The sequence below is a fragment of the Melanotaenia boesemani genome, chromosome 1 (assembly GCF_017639745.1).
Source record: "Melanotaenia boesemani isolate fMelBoe1 chromosome 1, fMelBoe1.pri, whole genome shotgun sequence".
NCBI classification, from domain to species: Eukaryota; Metazoa; Chordata; class Actinopteri; order Atheriniformes; family Melanotaeniidae; genus Melanotaenia; species Melanotaenia boesemani.
Window position 1 is genome coordinate 3,327,059 of NC_055682.1, and position 17,275 is coordinate 3,344,333.

General features: G+C 40.0%; 1 protein-coding gene across 1 annotated transcript; it reads left to right on the top strand.

Moving 5' to 3' along the window:
- The first annotated feature begins 18 nt into the window (after positions 1-18).
- On the top strand, positions 19-8,201 carry LOC121641148 (cell wall protein DAN4-like). The gene is given in 14 exon segments (XM_041987116.1): positions 19-220; positions 329-475; positions 2,633-2,771; positions 2,863-3,925; positions 4,353-4,494; positions 4,579-4,722; positions 4,804-4,878; positions 5,082-5,140; positions 5,668-5,858; positions 5,942-6,056; positions 6,059-6,341; positions 6,741-6,840; positions 7,428-7,632; positions 7,719-8,201. Coding segments are annotated over 13 exon segments (2,658 nt in total). The 5' UTR covers positions 19-220; positions 329-470; the 3' UTR covers positions 7,856-8,201.
- Positions 8,202-17,275: the final 9,074 nt, after the last annotated feature.

Sequence of the window (17,275 nt, forward strand, 5' to 3'; positions counted from 1 at the left end):
TTTCCTACAGGTGGTCATTCGCAACAGGAAAACCTATGATGATGTTTTACTTTTACTCCCTCTACTGGTCTTGTTACAGCGGAAACTGTGGCTACACCAGTACAGTAGTCCCAGAACTATAATTGACAGTAGCGATAACTCACCACTATACAACATCAATGGTGTGAACTGAAACAGTTGAGACGAGGAATCTCTACAACGACAGACCGTTTGAGATGTGGTGGGCTTTTAAATTATAAATAATGCTGATATTATGTTTGTTCTGAGTATCACCACATCACTCGTCTTTATCTGCTGTAAGCCAAGGTTGTCTTGTCTTCTAACACAGGGCAGCAAGCTGCTGCTGGGTTTACAACAACGTTATTTAGGATATGGCATGAGTTGGAGACTGAACACTCTTGTGGATTTGGGAATAAGATCCGATACTCACCAACCAAACAGATCTCCCAGAGACCGCCATTCTTCCTGTCATGAGGTAATCCTCCGTTTGAACCTCTAATAAAAAATAGTCCTAATGTGATGATACTCCATAAAAATAAACAAATTTTGTGGAATGAAACAAGTAAAATTGAACTAGTTTTACTTTAAATGAAGCTTCTACTATGCAGGGGCCTCCAGCCTTTACAATCCAAGAGACATTTCTTCCCTCAGCCCAGTTAAATAAAACTTCTTTAGAGCCGCAAATGTTATGAACCATTTTTAAAATGACAGCTAATCACTTTTGATGAAATATCTACTATAGGACATTTGTCGTCATTTTGAAGAACCATAATTTTATTTCTATTTTAGGTTTTAAAATAAGGAAAACATAAAATTTTTTGCAAAAAGAGGACAGATACACTTAGATTGTGTAGAAAATGATGTAAAAGAGAACAAGCACACAGTTTCCAAACTAATGACAAGAAAATAGATCTAAAACAATATTATCTGTCATTTTAGTGCCATTATGTTGTAGAAATTCAATGTAATTATTCTATGAAAAAGACGTTTTGTTGGTTCTTTTTTAGCCGTTATTAGAGCCAATTGTGGGAGGTCCAGAGAGCCACTTGCAGCTCCAAAGCTGCAGGCTGCAGACCCTGCTCTAGTGTATAGCTTGTATTTACTTCTTCTTACCTTATTTCTTACTGTAGTTTTACCATAGTTCTTAACTTAGTTCTTACCTTATTTCTTACCATAGTTCTGTTGAGGCAAAAAGTTACTCTGTCAAGGAATGAGGAGTCTGTTCTGAAGTGAAAATGATTACAAGTTTATTGAACACAAGATTAAAATATAAAGAATAGAATTGCAATCGAGACACTGTTCAAGGTCTGACAGCACAGAGATCTGAAAGGAATCTGATAAAAAACATACATGCAGCATCTTTTAAGCAGAATGATTACGTCACAACACATCATGAAATACAAACAAAGAGATTGTCTGTTCCTCACACAGAATTAGACACTTCAGCAAACCTAATGAGCTTTTGAAATTTATATGACGCACATAAAAACCCCAGTGACATTAAGGCAGGATGCCCTGCTGGGTCATCCTGGAGCGTCTGGCTGGTATCAGATAAGTCACACAGGTCAGAGCGAACTGTTCTAACGAATGCATCCACTTTTACGATAGCAACAGGCTACTCAGGATTAAACTCAATTACCAAGAACTTAAACAATCTGTTTACCCTGAGAGTGATCAGTAGACACAATATAATAAAGGGAATAATATGAAATTTCCCCAACAGTTCTTAACTTAGTCCTTAACTTAGTTCTTACAGAAGTTCTTACTTTAGTTTTTACTGTAGCTTTAAACTTAGTTCTTACCGTAGTTTTTACCGTAGTTCCTAACTTAGTTCTTACCTTAGATATTACCTTGGTTCTTAACTTAGTTCTTACCTTGGTTCTTAACTTAGTTCTTACCTTAGATACTACCTTGGTTCTTAACTTAGTTCTTACCGTAGTTCTTACCTTAGTTCCTAACTTAGTTCTTACCTTGGTTCTTAACTTAGTTCTTACCTTAGATACTACCTTGGTTCTTAACTTAGTTCTTACTGTAGTTCTTACCTTAGTTCCTAACTTAGTTCTTAACTTAGATATTACCTTGGTTCTTAACTTAGTTCTTACCTTAGTTCTTACCGTAGTTCTTACCTTAGTTCCTAACTTAGTTCTTACCTTGGTTCTTAACTTAGTTCTTACCTTAGATACTACCTTGGTTCTTAACTTAGTTCTTACCGTAGTTCTTACCTTAGTTCCTAACTTAGTTCTTAACTTAGATATTACCTTGGTTCTTAACTTAGTTCTTACCTTAGTTCTTACCTTAGTTCTTACCGTAGTTCTTACCTTAGTTCTTACCGTAGTTCTTACCGTTGTTCTTACCTTAGTTGTTAACTTAGTTCTTACCTTAGTTCTTACCTTAGATACTACCGTAGTTCTTACCTTAGTTGTTAACTTAGTTCTTACCTTAGATACTACCTTGGTTCTTACTGTAGTTCTTACCTTAGTTGTTAACTTAGTTCTTACCTTAGATACTACCTTGGTTCTTACCGTAGTTCTTACCTTAATTCCTTAGTTCCGTGTTTCATTTTGCTCTGTTTTTGCACAGATTCTCTTTATTTCAGATGATTGTTTCTAACTCATGTTAATGTCTGTTCAAGAGTTCCTGAGAACTGCCCACGGGCTTATAGGCTGCCGTCCTTTGACCCTGATGGTGACAGAGTCCGATGCAGGTATGGAACTATCAGCAATGTAGAATGTGCCAGTTGCATCCAACCCTCAGGCTTCCACCTTGATCAGGTTTGTTGGAAATTTTATTTTATACTAGCATGTTGCACAAAAGAAAATTGATGCTTGGAGTAATTTAATAATGACATTCTTTCATTTTCAGGACACTTGCACATTGCACTACTACTATACCAATGCAAATCCTGCAGTTAATACATTTGAGTTGGTGGTAGAAGACTACTCGCGAGGACACATCAACCTGTTCTACGCAGACGGATCACAGTCCCACAAGCATCCACTGCTTGCAAGGAGAAGGAGGCAGTTGCAGCCAACCTCAGCAGGACCATTAACACAAACAGCAACTGCAGCCACAACTACAACCATGACAACTGCACCCACATTAACTACACGCACAACAACTACAACCATGACAACTGCACCCACATTAACTACACGCACAACAACTACAACCATGACAACTGCACCCACAACTGCACCCACAACAGGTGCAAGCACAACAACTGCACCCACAACTACGACCACAACAGCTGCACGCACAACAATTGTACCCACGACAACTGCACCCACAACAGGTGCAAGCACAACAACTGCACCCACAACTACGACCACAACAGCTGCACGCACAACAATTGTACCCACGACAACTGCACCCACAACAGGTGCAAGCACAACAACTGCACCCACAACAGCTGCAAGCACAACAACTGCACCCACAACTACAACCACAACAACTGCACCCACAACAGCTGCACGCACAACAATTGTACCCACAACAACAACATCCACGACAACTGCACCCACAACAACTACAACCACAACAACTGCACCCACAACAATTGTACCCACAACAACAACATCCACGACAACTGCACCCACAACAACTACAACCACAACAACTGCACCCACAACAGCTGCACGCACAACAATTGTACCCACAACAACTACAACCACAACAACTGCACCCACAACTGCACCCACAACAACTGCAAGCACAACAATTGTACCCACAACAACTACAACCACAACAACTGCACCCACAACTGCACCCACAACAACTACAACCACAACAACTGCACGCACAACAATTGTACCCACAACAACTACAACCACGACAACCACAACCACCAGTTCTTATCAAACCACAAGTCCACCATACGTCAACACTCCTCCTCTCAGCCGACTGCCGCTGCAGTTCTCTGTGCTTGGTAAGGAAGACTTTCCCTGTACTCATAGATACACAACCTTTATGTTTAACGCTCTGTCTGAGTCTCTGTCTGCCTCAATGGTTTAAAGATGGATTGAAATGTGTTGAGTCAAGGAACCATAAATGATTCCCAATATTCTTGTCAACGATCCAGACGTGTCCATTACATTTTCTAGTGATTTCACATTTTCCATTACAGAGACAATGTCTCCTCTTCTGCTTGTCTAAAATGGACATTTTATATTTGTGATCTGTAACGATGCTGTATCTTACAAAACTTTCTTGGTAGCCAAACTACTTATTCAGCCTTTCAAGAAACGTTTAATCCCTTAGTTTATCCAATAGTTTTCAGAGTAAACATCATCTAATTCTTGAGAGAATATTGATTGGATGTTGGAATTTAAATCAATGTTTCTGTTTAACTGCAGTGGACCCAGCTGTTCCCTCATGTCAGGAGGGAATGTACTTGCCCATATTTGTGTCCCCAACACCTGAAAATGGAGCACACCTCACAGCAGTGGTCAACAAAGAGCTGGAGATCAGAATCAAAGCACAGGCGACACATTCAGAGTAAGTTAAGCTGAGTTCAGGTAGGTATGCTGCTAGCAAGACAACATCAGCAATAACAGAAATGTCTGCTTTGTTTTCATACAGTATACAAGATCTCCTCATCAGCGGCCCGACAAACGTCACCAAGCACAAGACTACAAACAATGACTTTCTCATCAAGTGGACACCAGTCCCAGATGACCTGGGAGAATATTTCCCAATCTGCTTTGCTGTGGAATCTGCTACAGGGTGAGCTTCGGCTTCATTCATTTCACACAGAATCAGTTTTGGAGAGAAAAACCTTGATCTGACTTTGTCCATATTTTTCAGGTCGGCTCTACTCTATTATCAAAGCTCTCATCCATCCAGCTCACATTCCCATTCTAACTTTACCCCAAGTTCACAGTAAGAGACATTTCACTGAGTTCTGTTTATACCATTTCATATCAGAGGAAATAATGAGACGGAACAATTTTCTAGACTAAAGATTAAGAAAGGATTGAGAATGAAAAGGTTCAGTTTCAAAACAATGTTTTACTTTTTGTCTGAAATAGTGTGTTTTTATCTAAATGTGTTTAATTTGACTAAAACGTATTTATGTTTTTTAGGTCTGGCATCTATCAGTCGGAGATGAGATGTGTTTTTGTGAACGTCAGGAAGGAGCAAAGTGAGTTTTATTTTCATGTTTCTTTGTTAGGATTTAGTATAATCCACTCCCTTCCTCTCGTCTAAGGGATTTGCCTGTTTGAAATCAACTATACAGTTTTGCATTGCTAACATAAATTTAGAAATAACACTCAGTAACTTAAAGCACTAACCTGAGAGCTCTCACTAGCACACACATCAAACCGAGTGCACGTTAAAACACAGAATAAACTGAGCTAATATTAATACACACAACAAACTGAGCTGATGCTAGCACACAGAAAACTGGGCTAACACTACCAACCCCCAAAATATTCAAAAATACTTTATTCAAGCCTTAAATTTCCCTCATGTGTAGTTGGTTCTGATCTGTTTTTAGTACCAATCCTGTTGAAAGTGATACTTCAGTTTGTTGTAAAAGCTGGTAAACGAGCCAAAATCAAACCATTACTTCTTTATCACATATCAGCTCCATTAACCCTGGTCTTCTCTGTGGCTGCATTCACCATTTTGAGAGTTTAAAAATACTGCATGTGTCCGTTGTTCCAGTTCAAGCCAAAGTGACCTGCAGTGAAACCACAATGACAGTGGAGATTGACAAATCGTCCTTCTATGGACTCCAACCGGATCACGTTCGTCTCAGTGACCCCACCAACACCGCCTGCAGCCTGGAGAGGTACTCCAACAGCACTCACATCGTTGGTGTCATCCCCCTCAACGCTTGTGGTACTCAGATCGAGGTAACCAGAGGTCATTTCTCTCATCATACAGTTATTATTTATCAGCACTGTGAAGACTGATTACAGAACGGTTCACTCTGCAGGAAGATGATGACAACCTCTACTTCAAGAATGAAGTCACCACAGTGGAGGACGTCACTGGGTTGATAACCAGGAAGCACCTGGTGGAGGCTCGCTTCTACTGCCAGTACCCCAAAAGGGCAACGTGACCCTGGGCTTCACAGCACACAGAAAGAACGTCACGGTGTGGGAGAGAGGCTTCGGTACGTTCACCTACCAGTTTGAGTTCTACCCAGACATCCAGTTCAGAACTATGATCGATCCAAACTCGTACCCTCTGGAGTACGACATCGGGAGCAGGATTTACATGCAGATAGACGCCTCCTCCTCCATCAACAACACCGTGATGTTTGTGGACTCCTGCAGAGCTGCACCGTACGACAACCCCAACTACCAGCCAACCTACTCCATCATCGAGAACGGGTAGGAGACTCGCTCAGGTGCAAATAAAGGTTTCAAAGACTTGTTGACAGTTTTTCTGCTCACTTATAGGTAGTAAAAGCACAGAAACATGTAAATATTGCCCTCCATTTTGTGCAATCACTCTTTCCTTATTACAACTCAGCATTTTTATTAGCTTAGATTTATTAAGATATATACCGTTTTTAAAGTGTTAAATTCAGTGTTACCTCATATATTACACAGATTGGAACTTCATTAACCCAAGAGCTGAGTATGTTTCTGGTCAGCTTTCCAGGTTATATTAATTTATTGTGACAATGAATTATTATAAAATGCAGAAGTAAAGAACTAACAGAAGAGACTCAGACAGACTTTCCTTTTATTCTCCAAACAAAATGAATTTTTATTTCACTCTGACAGCTGCACAGTGGACCCGACTGCTCAGATCTATCCCACCTACAATGAGAAGCAGTTCAAGTTCAGCATGGAGGCCTTCAAGTTCATTGGCTTGCATGACCAGGTGAGGAATCTATATATGCACCACCTATATTTACAGTTTACAATTACACATCAGGTTATATCAGTTCAATGGAAAAGGAAATTTCTGCTGCTTCTTTGATTTAATTAGAAGCTTTTAAAAGGTGTCAAACAAGTAATAGATGGAAGAAACAGGCGTGTAGAAATTTAAGATATAAGTAACTTATCCAGGAGATATAAAGTGTGTGAAAGGTTGGTTTTATGAAAGGAAGATAATCTCACAATACTAATAACAAGGTTTAAATTGAAGAAAAATGCTAACCACCTGTTTATTGAGAGAATGTGAAGCAGATGTTTGAGGACAACAGTTCAACCGTTTGTCCACTAGAGGGTGTAAGAGTGCATCTGCAGGTATAACAACAGCCTGTAATATGTAATATTACATGTAATAACATGTAATATTTTTTATTCTACAATGTTTTAACTTGTGGAAATTGGTCTTGTTAAATAGTTTCTTTTAAAATAATTTATGGATTTATTTTTGAGGATGTTACAGTTCAACCGTTTGTCCACTAGAGGGTGTAAGAGTGTGTCTGCAGGTGTAACAACAGCCTGTTCTGCTGCCTTCAGGTGTACATCAGCTGCTCAGTCATGATGTGTGAAGCAGGGAACCCCAACACCAGGTGCTCACAGGGATGTGTGAACTCCACATCGTTGGGCAGTCACATGCACTACCATCGTAAGAGAGAGGCTGTCATCCAGAGCGGCGAGCACTTCGTTTCCCAGGGTCCCCTGCGTCTGAAGCGGGCAGCAGACTCCAGGATCGGAGGCTCAGGTATGGAAACAGTGTGGAATATTTTTCTGAGTCCCAGTTAAAACGTAGACATTACTGAATCAGAGCTGTGTCGCTCTTGTTTGCAGACATCAGCCTGAACCTGAACCTGGTTTTCATCGCTGGATGTCTTCTTGCTGCTGTTGGCATGGTCTGTGGTGTGGTCCTGTACAAAACCAAGACGTCAAGGGTCAAGTACCAGCCTCTGCCCTCATGTGAAAGCTAAAACTGCAGCGTGTACCAGCTCAATACTTTTACCTGCTTTTATTATTCTAATGTCAGATTTTGGGTTTTGGTTCATTTTCTCGTCTACATTTAAGCTGATTAATGATATTTTAACATCTTGAAGTGTGAATCCAGCTGTTTTCATTTAAGCTAAAAGAAGAAATTAGTGTTTGTGCATCTGGAAAACCAAAGATTTCTTCCACTCTGATTCTGCTGTTAAACACAACAAAGTGATTGAAAAATATCCTGATTTTAGCTCTTTTTTGTAAAACTCTGTGTTCAGAAGGATTTAAAAATACTGTTGTCCTGTTTGTTTTATGTTTTCCAATAAAGTGACCACCTATAAACCACAGTAGTCTCTACTTTTCACTTTTACTCCCCCAAACCAGGTTTTTTTTAACCCATCAAAAATGTTTTTATGACAGTTTGGTGAAATACAGGCCTAGATGAAGTTTTAAAACATAACTCTCATATCTACATCAAACAAAAGAAGAAAAAGTTGTGTCCAGGAGCACAAATCAATGCATCGTGATTCCTGACAGCTTCCGCTCTGGTAGTTTGATGTTCGTGTTGCATAAAATGGCAAAAACAGAAGGTTACAAGCCCTGATGCTCAGACATGTGAAGATGGCTTATAAGAGATGAAGACTGAAAGATGCTGAGGATGAGGAAGAGCTCTCAGGTGACGGAAGCCAAAGAGGAAGAGAGAATTCATTCTGATGTCTTATCATTACTAGAAACAAGCCCATTTCAGTAAAGTTTATCTATATAAAACGTTTGCAACAACCTCCGTTGGCCAAAGTGCTGTACAATGAAACAGTAAAAACAAAACATACAAAAATATAACAATAAACACCAAATGAAAAGTTAAAAGTTAAATTGTGTTTGAAAGCCAGTGAATCTGAGCAGCCCTGATGTCAAGAGACAGATTTTTCCACAGCACCCAGAAAGAGTCCTGGATCCTAGTCTGGAATAGTGATCCTTCAGGAGGACGGAGCTTGTTGAAGACCTAGGAGCTTTAACTAGAACATGTCAGCGTAGCAGCTCTGATGAATATTATGTAGCCAAACCTTTAAAGCTTTAAAAACAAGTAAAACCTTAAACTGGATCTAAAAACTAACAGGAAGTCAGTGAAGAGCTGCAGCTCAGGGTCATGTGATCATGTTGTTTCCACCCAGTCAACATACAAGCAGCTGAGTTCAGAGAAAACTGCAAGTAAAGAGATGATTGATCTAAACTATAAATAAGGGTTGCATAATGTCTTTTTTCAAATCTTTACGAGACAGGTCGGGCTTGAACTTAGTAAGCATTCTCAAATTAAAAAACAAATTTATGAGGTATGAGTGAGGAGTGCATGAATAATGGACACAATGTAAAGTGCTTTGGGTGCCTTGAAAAGGGCTATATAAATTTAATCCATCATTATTATTATTAATATTATTATTATTATTAAAAGCAAAGGATAATTGATTTAATTATATCTATTTCCACAAACATGGCAACTGCCATCATTTTAACTACGGTTACTCTGAATGGACCAACAACTCTGTGGGTGAAGCTTTAAAACTGCAATAAAGTGTTTGATAGGAGTTAGAGCTTTTTTTTTTTTTTTTTGTAAATCAAGATAAACTTTTCAGTAAATTTAAGCAAAATTCCGGTGCTTACCTGTCAAGGAGAAACATTGCAGGCTCTGCATCCATCTGGAAATTAATTTGGTGTCTCTGACTTCTCCACCTTTCAAAAGATTCTCCAATATTGATCCTCGTTTTATTCATTTTTTGGTCATTTTAGCAGGATGTGGAGATTTTTAGGTTTTTCTGAAACTATTTCTGTCCGCTTCTTTTAGTAGCTTTCATACCTGCACGCTGCTGCTCTTTGATATTATTTATACAGAAAAAAATCCTAATTATTTAGCCATTAAAATAGAATAGAATAGAATAGAAGTACTTTATTCATCCCAAGCTGGGAAATTTAGGTGTTGCAGCGGTACAGTCATTTAGCAGTTGTGCTTCTTAAGGTAGCAAAAAAAATGAAAAACAGTATAAAAATTTCAGTATTTACAAGACTTATACAAGGAGATATTTGGCTATACACAGTAAGAGTGAGAATAGTCAGGGAATAATATAGTCCAGTGCAATGATTAGTAGTGAACATGAGGAGTTTAACTGTGCAATGTTGATCCAGTCAGTGCAAAAATTCACCAGTTACAACAGTCACTCATATTGTTATCTCTGAGACCATGATGATGAGTTAAACAGTCTTATTGCGTGTGGCAGGAAAGATTTCCTGAAGCGGTCCTTGAGACAGCGAAGCTGTCTGAGCCTTTTGGAAAAGGAGCTCCGCTGTCTGTCCAGCACAGGGTGGAGAGGGTGGTCCGGGTTATCCAAGATAGATAACAGTTTGTTCAGTGTCCTCCTCTCCACCACTGCTTCTAAAGTGTCCTGTCTGCAGCCAATGACAGAGCCAGCCTTCCTGATCAGTTTGTTCAGTCTGTTGGTGTCACTGGCTGCAATGCTGCCCCCCCAGCAGACCACAGATGAAAACAGGGCACCGGCCACAACAGACTGGTAAAAGATTTCCAGCATCTTGCTGCACACGTTGAACGACCGCAGCTTCCTCAGGAAGTAGAGTCTGCTGCAGGCCTTCTTGTACACAGCTGTGCTGTTGGTCTTCCAACTCAGTCTGTTATCGATAGTCACTCAACCATGTCCACATCACTACCCAGGATGCAGAGGGGCTGTGGAGCTGATCCCTTCTTCCTGAAGTCTAACACCATCTCTTTGGTCTTGTCCACATTAAGCAGCAGGCGATTCTTACCCGCCCACTCCACAAATCCGTCCACCAGCCCCCTGTACTCCTCCTCCCGTCCACCACTTATACACCCAACAACTGCAGAGTCGTCAGAATATTTCTGAAGGTGACATGACTCTGAGTTGTACTGAAAGTCTGTGGTGTATAAGGTGAACAGGAATGGAGAGAGCACAGTGCCCTGCGGGGCTCCTACATCACTCATCACCACATCAGACAGGACACCGCCCAGCCGGACAAACTGCGGCCTGTCTGTCAGGTAATCAGCGATCCAGGAGACAGAGGACCCGCCGACACCCATCAGCCGCAGCTTCCCACTCAGTAAAGAAGGCTGGATGGTGTTGAAGGCACTGGAGAAGTCAAAGAATGTGACTCTCACAATGCCTCCACTACCATCCAGGTGCGAGTGAGCTCGCTGCAGCAGATAGATGACAGCATCATCCACCCCCACACGTGGCCGGTATAAGCACCCGCAGAACTGGAGCTGCTGCAACAGGCGTCCGACCAGGATGGAGGCGCCAAGCAATGGGAAAGCACCAAAGAAGACAATACACATGTAGTTACCTGTAGTGCAACCATCGCTGCACCTGAGGCTACTGGATCCACTCACAGATGAAAACATGTTTAGGTCTGGAAGAATTTTGGCCAATGACAGCCACCGTCCAGTAGTCACTATGATGCCATACCCATCTTTACCACTAGATAGCAGTAATTCTTACATTCTGGGTATTTAAAGGTGGTCTCAATACACTGTGTTCCAAATTATTATTGATGCACTTTATGGCACAGTGTGGCTCAGTGGGTAGAGTGGTGGTCTTGTAACCCAAAGGTTGCCGGTTTGATCCCGGCCCAGAGTGCTCATGTAGAGGTGTCCCTGTGCAAGACACCGAACCCCAAATTGCTCCTCGTGGACAGCGTTTAACGCTTTGCGTGGCAGCTTCTGCCATCAGCGTGTGAATGTGATGTATAATATAAAGCACATTGGGTATTGTAAAGCGCAATACAAATACAGACCATTTATTGTGAATTTCTCCTTAAATGCTCCTTACAAGCATTTTTTAATGTTTTTTTACAGTGGGGCAAAATAGTATTTAGTCAGCCACCAATTGTGCAAGTTCTTCCACTTAAAAAGATGAGAGAGGCCTATAATTTTCATCATAGTTAAACCTCAACTATGAGAGACAAAATGTGAAAAAAAATCCAGAAAATCACATTGTCTGATTTTTAATTAATTAATTGGGAAATTCCTCCGTAAAATAAGTATTTGGTCACCTACAAACGAGCAACATGTTTGGCTCTCACAGACCTGTAACTTCTTCTTTAGGAGGCTCCTCTGTCCTCCACTCGTTACCTCTATTAATGGCCTCTGTTTGAACTCGTTATCAGTAAAAAAGACACCTGTCCACAACCTCTAACAGTCAGACTCCAAACTCCACTATGGCCAAGACCAAAGGGCTGTCAAAGGACACCAGAAACAACATGGTAGACCTGCACCAGGCTGGGAAGACTGGATCTGCAATAGGTAAGCAGCTTGGTGTGAAGAAATCGACTGTGGGAGAAATTATTAGAAAATGGAAGACATACAAGACCACTGATAATCTCCCTCCATTTGGGGCTCCACGCAAGATCTCACCCCGTGGGGTCAAAATGATCACGAGAACGATGAGCAAAAATCCCAGAACCACACGGGGGGACCTAGTGAATGACCTGCAGAAGCTGGGACCAAAGTAACAAAGGCTACCATCAGAAACACATGACGCTGCCAGGGACTCAAACCCTGCAGGGCCAGACGTGTCCCCCTGCTTCAGCCAGTACATGTCCAGATCCGTCTGAAGTTTGCTAGAGAGCATCTGGATGATCCAGAAGAGGATTGGGAGAATGTCATATTGTCAGATGAAACCAAAACAGAACTTATCGGTAAAAACTCAACCCGTCATGTTTGAAGGAGAAAGAATGCTGAGTTTCATCCAAAGAACAGCAAACCTACTGTGAAGCATGGGGGTGGAAACATCATGGTTTGGGGCTGTTTTTCTGCAAAGGGACCAGGACGACTGATCCGTGTAAAGGAAAGAATGAATGGGCCCATGTATCATGAGGGCATTGAAGATGAAATGTGGCTGTGTCTTTCAGCATGTCAAGGATCCCAAACACACCGCCCGGGCAACGAAGGAGAAAATATATATATATATACATACTGTATATATATATATATACATATATAAAATTCAGAGGAGACATATATAGTGAAAATAGGGGTGGGCTTAAAGTGGATCCTTGTGAAACACCACAAATGAGAGGGGCTGCTGCTGAGGAGTACTGGTTGAGATAAACAGATGACCAAAGTAAGACGAAACCAGTTTAAAAACAGCATCCAATGTCTAAAACATAGCAGAAGGATCTGGTGGTTCACTGTGTGAAAGGCTGCAGAGAGGTCTAACAGAACCAGGACAGCTGAACCAGGATCAGCGGTAAAAGAAGGTTGTTAAAAAACAGAACTTTTCAAATGACTTAAAATCAGACTGAAACTGAAATAAAGAATAAACCTTTTTATCAAGTACATTTTCTTTATGTATGTAAATTAAATTCATCCTCTGTTCAGCTTCGGAGGTAAAAACAGGAGATTAAAAAGTAATTAGTGTCTGTGTGGAAACTTCTCAGGGTGCTTTTTCTCAGGAAGTAAAAGTATTTTTCTTACAATGATTTTAGTTATGCTATCGATCTCTGGCTAATACATTACTGTATCTAAAACATTAACTTTCCTGTCTTGCATTTAAATGACAGCTGGTCTTGAAAGGACATTTATAATATGAAGAAAGACAGAATTAATTTATCTCTAAGCTGCCTTGTCCTAGAAATGTGCCATACAAATAAACCTGCCTGGCCTTGAAAGACGGTGATAAGTCAGGATGGCCAGATATGAATGAAATCTGGATATTCTTCAGGTCTTTGAGTCACATCTCTGTATTAAAATGCTTTTAAATTCTCTGCCCCTGCAGCCTGGAACAGCTTTTCAAAATGTCTTAAAGTGCTGGGAGGCTGACTGAGTAGGTGTCTGTAACTGCTTGTCCAGCTAGCTATGCTTTCTGTGTTCTTTTGCCCTCTTAGATTTATAATTTATATGTTTTATGCTGTTTGTTTTTTGATTGGTTGTTGTAATGATTACTGTCTGTAATGGAATTTGGACGGCTGCTGTCTTGGCCAGAGCTCCCTTGAAAAAGAGATTTGGTAATCTCAGTGGACTTTGCTGGTAAAATAACGGTTAAACAAAAATAAATAAAAACACTTACCATGGTCATGACCACAGCCATAACCAGACACCAGTGCGCATCTTCAGTCTGGTTTTAAATGACAGTTAAGTTGAATTATTGTGAGATTTTGTATAATTTAGCTTTATTGTTATGATTAACAATGTTTCTGCTGTTGATCTATTATCACATGGCCTGCTGATTAAGCTGTGGCCGGTCTTGTTATGCACAAATCTCAAGGGTTTGTTTTCCTGATCAAATGAAAGTTGGGCATTAATTTGATTGATTAGTTCATTCATTAATCTCTTAAGGTTTTGTTTGTTCTTTCTCTTTTTACCTCTCTTTTTGTTGACCTCCATGACCGAACAGGCTTTCTTTCTTTTGTTTGACGCCCTGCTGTTGAACTTGTGTGCAAATAGAAAAACACAAAGGTCGGGTTGAAGAGGACAGATTTCTGTCTGTCATATCTGTGACTGATGCTGTTAAAAGAAACAAAAGGGCCAAAACATGAAATACCTCTGTCTTAATTAAACAATGGAGCGAATGCTCAGAAAGGTGTGTATGATCTATCATACTGCACAATATAAGTACTGTGAAAGTGTTGATCCACCTCTCAACCACCCATGTTGTTTTAAAGAAGCCAGACTTTCCTGTAACTACACTTGTGTGTCATCTTGATCAATATTTCTTCAGATTTTTGAAGGTCTTTCAGGTCAGAGTATTTTTTGCTTTCTCTTTTCAGGCTTTGACCATTTTTTAAAGGGACGGCAGGTTTATTTGTGAAACACGTTAATTTCATATACAAGACAACTGTAACACAAAATACTAAAAACAAGCTGCAAAAGAAACATTAAATAGGAGAATAAAAACAAACTACAAAGTATATAAAAAATGATCAAATAAAAACATAAGCTAAAACAGAGAAAAACCGACAATGGAGCACATACAGTACACATGATACAGACGGACGTCATCATCATCATCATCACCATCAGTGTACATATACAAGAAAATATATTTAAAAAGAAAAACCTTATAACCGGTTCATGAATGAATTATTAAGACAATGCAACATTTTTTCACATAAGGTATTTTACTCCTACAGACATTTTAAATATTATTTCATTTTTATCTATTCTATAAAAATTTTCATAAAAAAATCAATCCATCCATTTTCTATACCACTTATTTCATTTCAGGGTCACGAGGAAGTTGGAGCCTAACCCAACAATTACTGTTGGGTTATAAAAAATTATAAAATATGTTGTTATATTTATATAAAATAAATAATCTACAACTCCACTTTATTTATGTAGCACTTTTAAAACAACAGAGTTGACCAAAGTGCCAACCTCAAAACAATAAAACCGTAAAAAGAAAAAGTAAAAAAACGGATGGTCAGCCTAAAAAACTGTTAAATAAAAAATAAGTATAAAAAGGAAATCAGAAAAACCAACATCTCAACTAGTGTTAAAAGCCAAAGATAAAAAAGTGTTTTAAGCAGTGATTTAAAAGAGGCGTCCTTAATCTGTGGAGGGAACTGGTTCCAGTCTGGGTCCAGCTACAAAAGTGAGCGGTCTGCTGACCTGAGGGAACTTGACGGTGTGTGTGGTTGTAGGAGGTCTGACAGGTACTGTGGGGCGAGACTGTGGAGGCAGTTAAAAACAAAAGAAAGAACTTTAAAATCGACTTTTCAGACCAGCTGCAGCTGATCGAGGGAGGTCTGACTGAGCCCAACGTAAAGTGCGCTGCAATAGTCGAAGCCATTAGAAATAAAAGCATGATTAAAATCTAAAGATGACGCCGTGAAAGAAATGGATTAACTTTCGACAGCTGTTAGTTATCACCTATAAAACAACATAATTATTATTAAATAAAAAAGAGTGTGTTCAAATCTTTTGCAGTTATTTCTTATGGCTCTATGTGCATTTTTCTTTTTCAGTCATTTCAAGGGAAAACATTTTCTACAGGCAAACATAATAAAATAAAATAATTTCCTTATTTGAATAATAAAATGCATATATAAGGCATATAAAAAGGCATGTATAAACATATGTCATATTTTGTAGTGAAAGTTATAGAATGTAATACAGCTGCCGACCTGTGAAGCCACAATATGAACTTAGATGAGTCATTTTACTGCCACCATAAACTCTTGTTCATATTCAACATTTTTTCTCATTTACAGTTTTCCTTAAAAAATCTCAAATCTCTGGCACCTAAAGGGTTAATAACTCTTCTACCTTGAGGAGCCTTTTTTTCCTGTCCAGGTGTTTGTATGTGTCGTGGAGCTTCTTACGTTTTATTCTTTCATTCCAGCCTCACCGTCTCCACACAGACACTCAGCTTTACATCTGACACATATTCCCTGCTTTCAAAGTCCACTTTTCCTTTAGTCATTTTTTGGGGAGAGAGGTCGTTGATAAAGGTGAGCAGCTCAGTCAGGCTGCTAGAGAATGAGCAACATACGCGCTTGCAGGCCGTGATTGATGCGCCACACGCTGGCAGTGCATTGTGGGACTTGTAGTCTTAGAGTGTGCACGCTATCAGCGGGCCAGCTCTAATGGTGATTAGATATGATCATGTGGGCCAAAAATAACTCATCCACGGGCCGGATGTGGCCCGCGGGCCTTGAGTTTGACATGTGATCTATACAATCAAGTAATGGTTTAGCTGAAGGTGCACTCTTTTCAGGGGAAAATAGATCTGGCTGTTATCAGCATAAAAGTGAAAGAACATGCCAAGCTTTCTGCACAGAGAGGGAGCAAGTAAGGAGAAAAAAAGAAGAGGCCCAGGAAAGGAGCCCTGAGGAAATCCACACAAGAGGTTAGCAAAGGAGGACTCTGCAGCTCCAATCTGGACACTAAAACTCCACTCGGTTAAATAAGCTCTCAGTCATTGTAAAGCTCCACCCCAAATGCCATCCCGAATCTATCAAAATATAGCGGTATCATTTTGTTTGTCCTGTTTATGACTGACGCAAACATAGTAATTACAATAAATGTGTCTACAGGCAATAATTTCATATTAATTTTTATTTACCTGACTGAGACACAATCTCTGGGACCAGAATCCCAGAGTATTTTAGAGATGAGTGTCATTAGCATAATTGTGATCAGATATTTGGTTTGTTTCCATGCTCTGAGCTAGTGGGAGCATGTAGAGAGACCCAGCATGGAGCCTTGGGGAACTCCACATGTAGATGCTGAACAATCTGGGACTCAGCATGGAGCCTTGGGGAACTCCGAATGTAGATGCTGAACAATCTGGGACCCAGCACGGAGCCTTGGGGAACTCCACATGTAGATGCTGAACAATCTGGGACCCAGCATGGAGCCTTGGGAAATTCCATGTGTAGATGCTGAACAA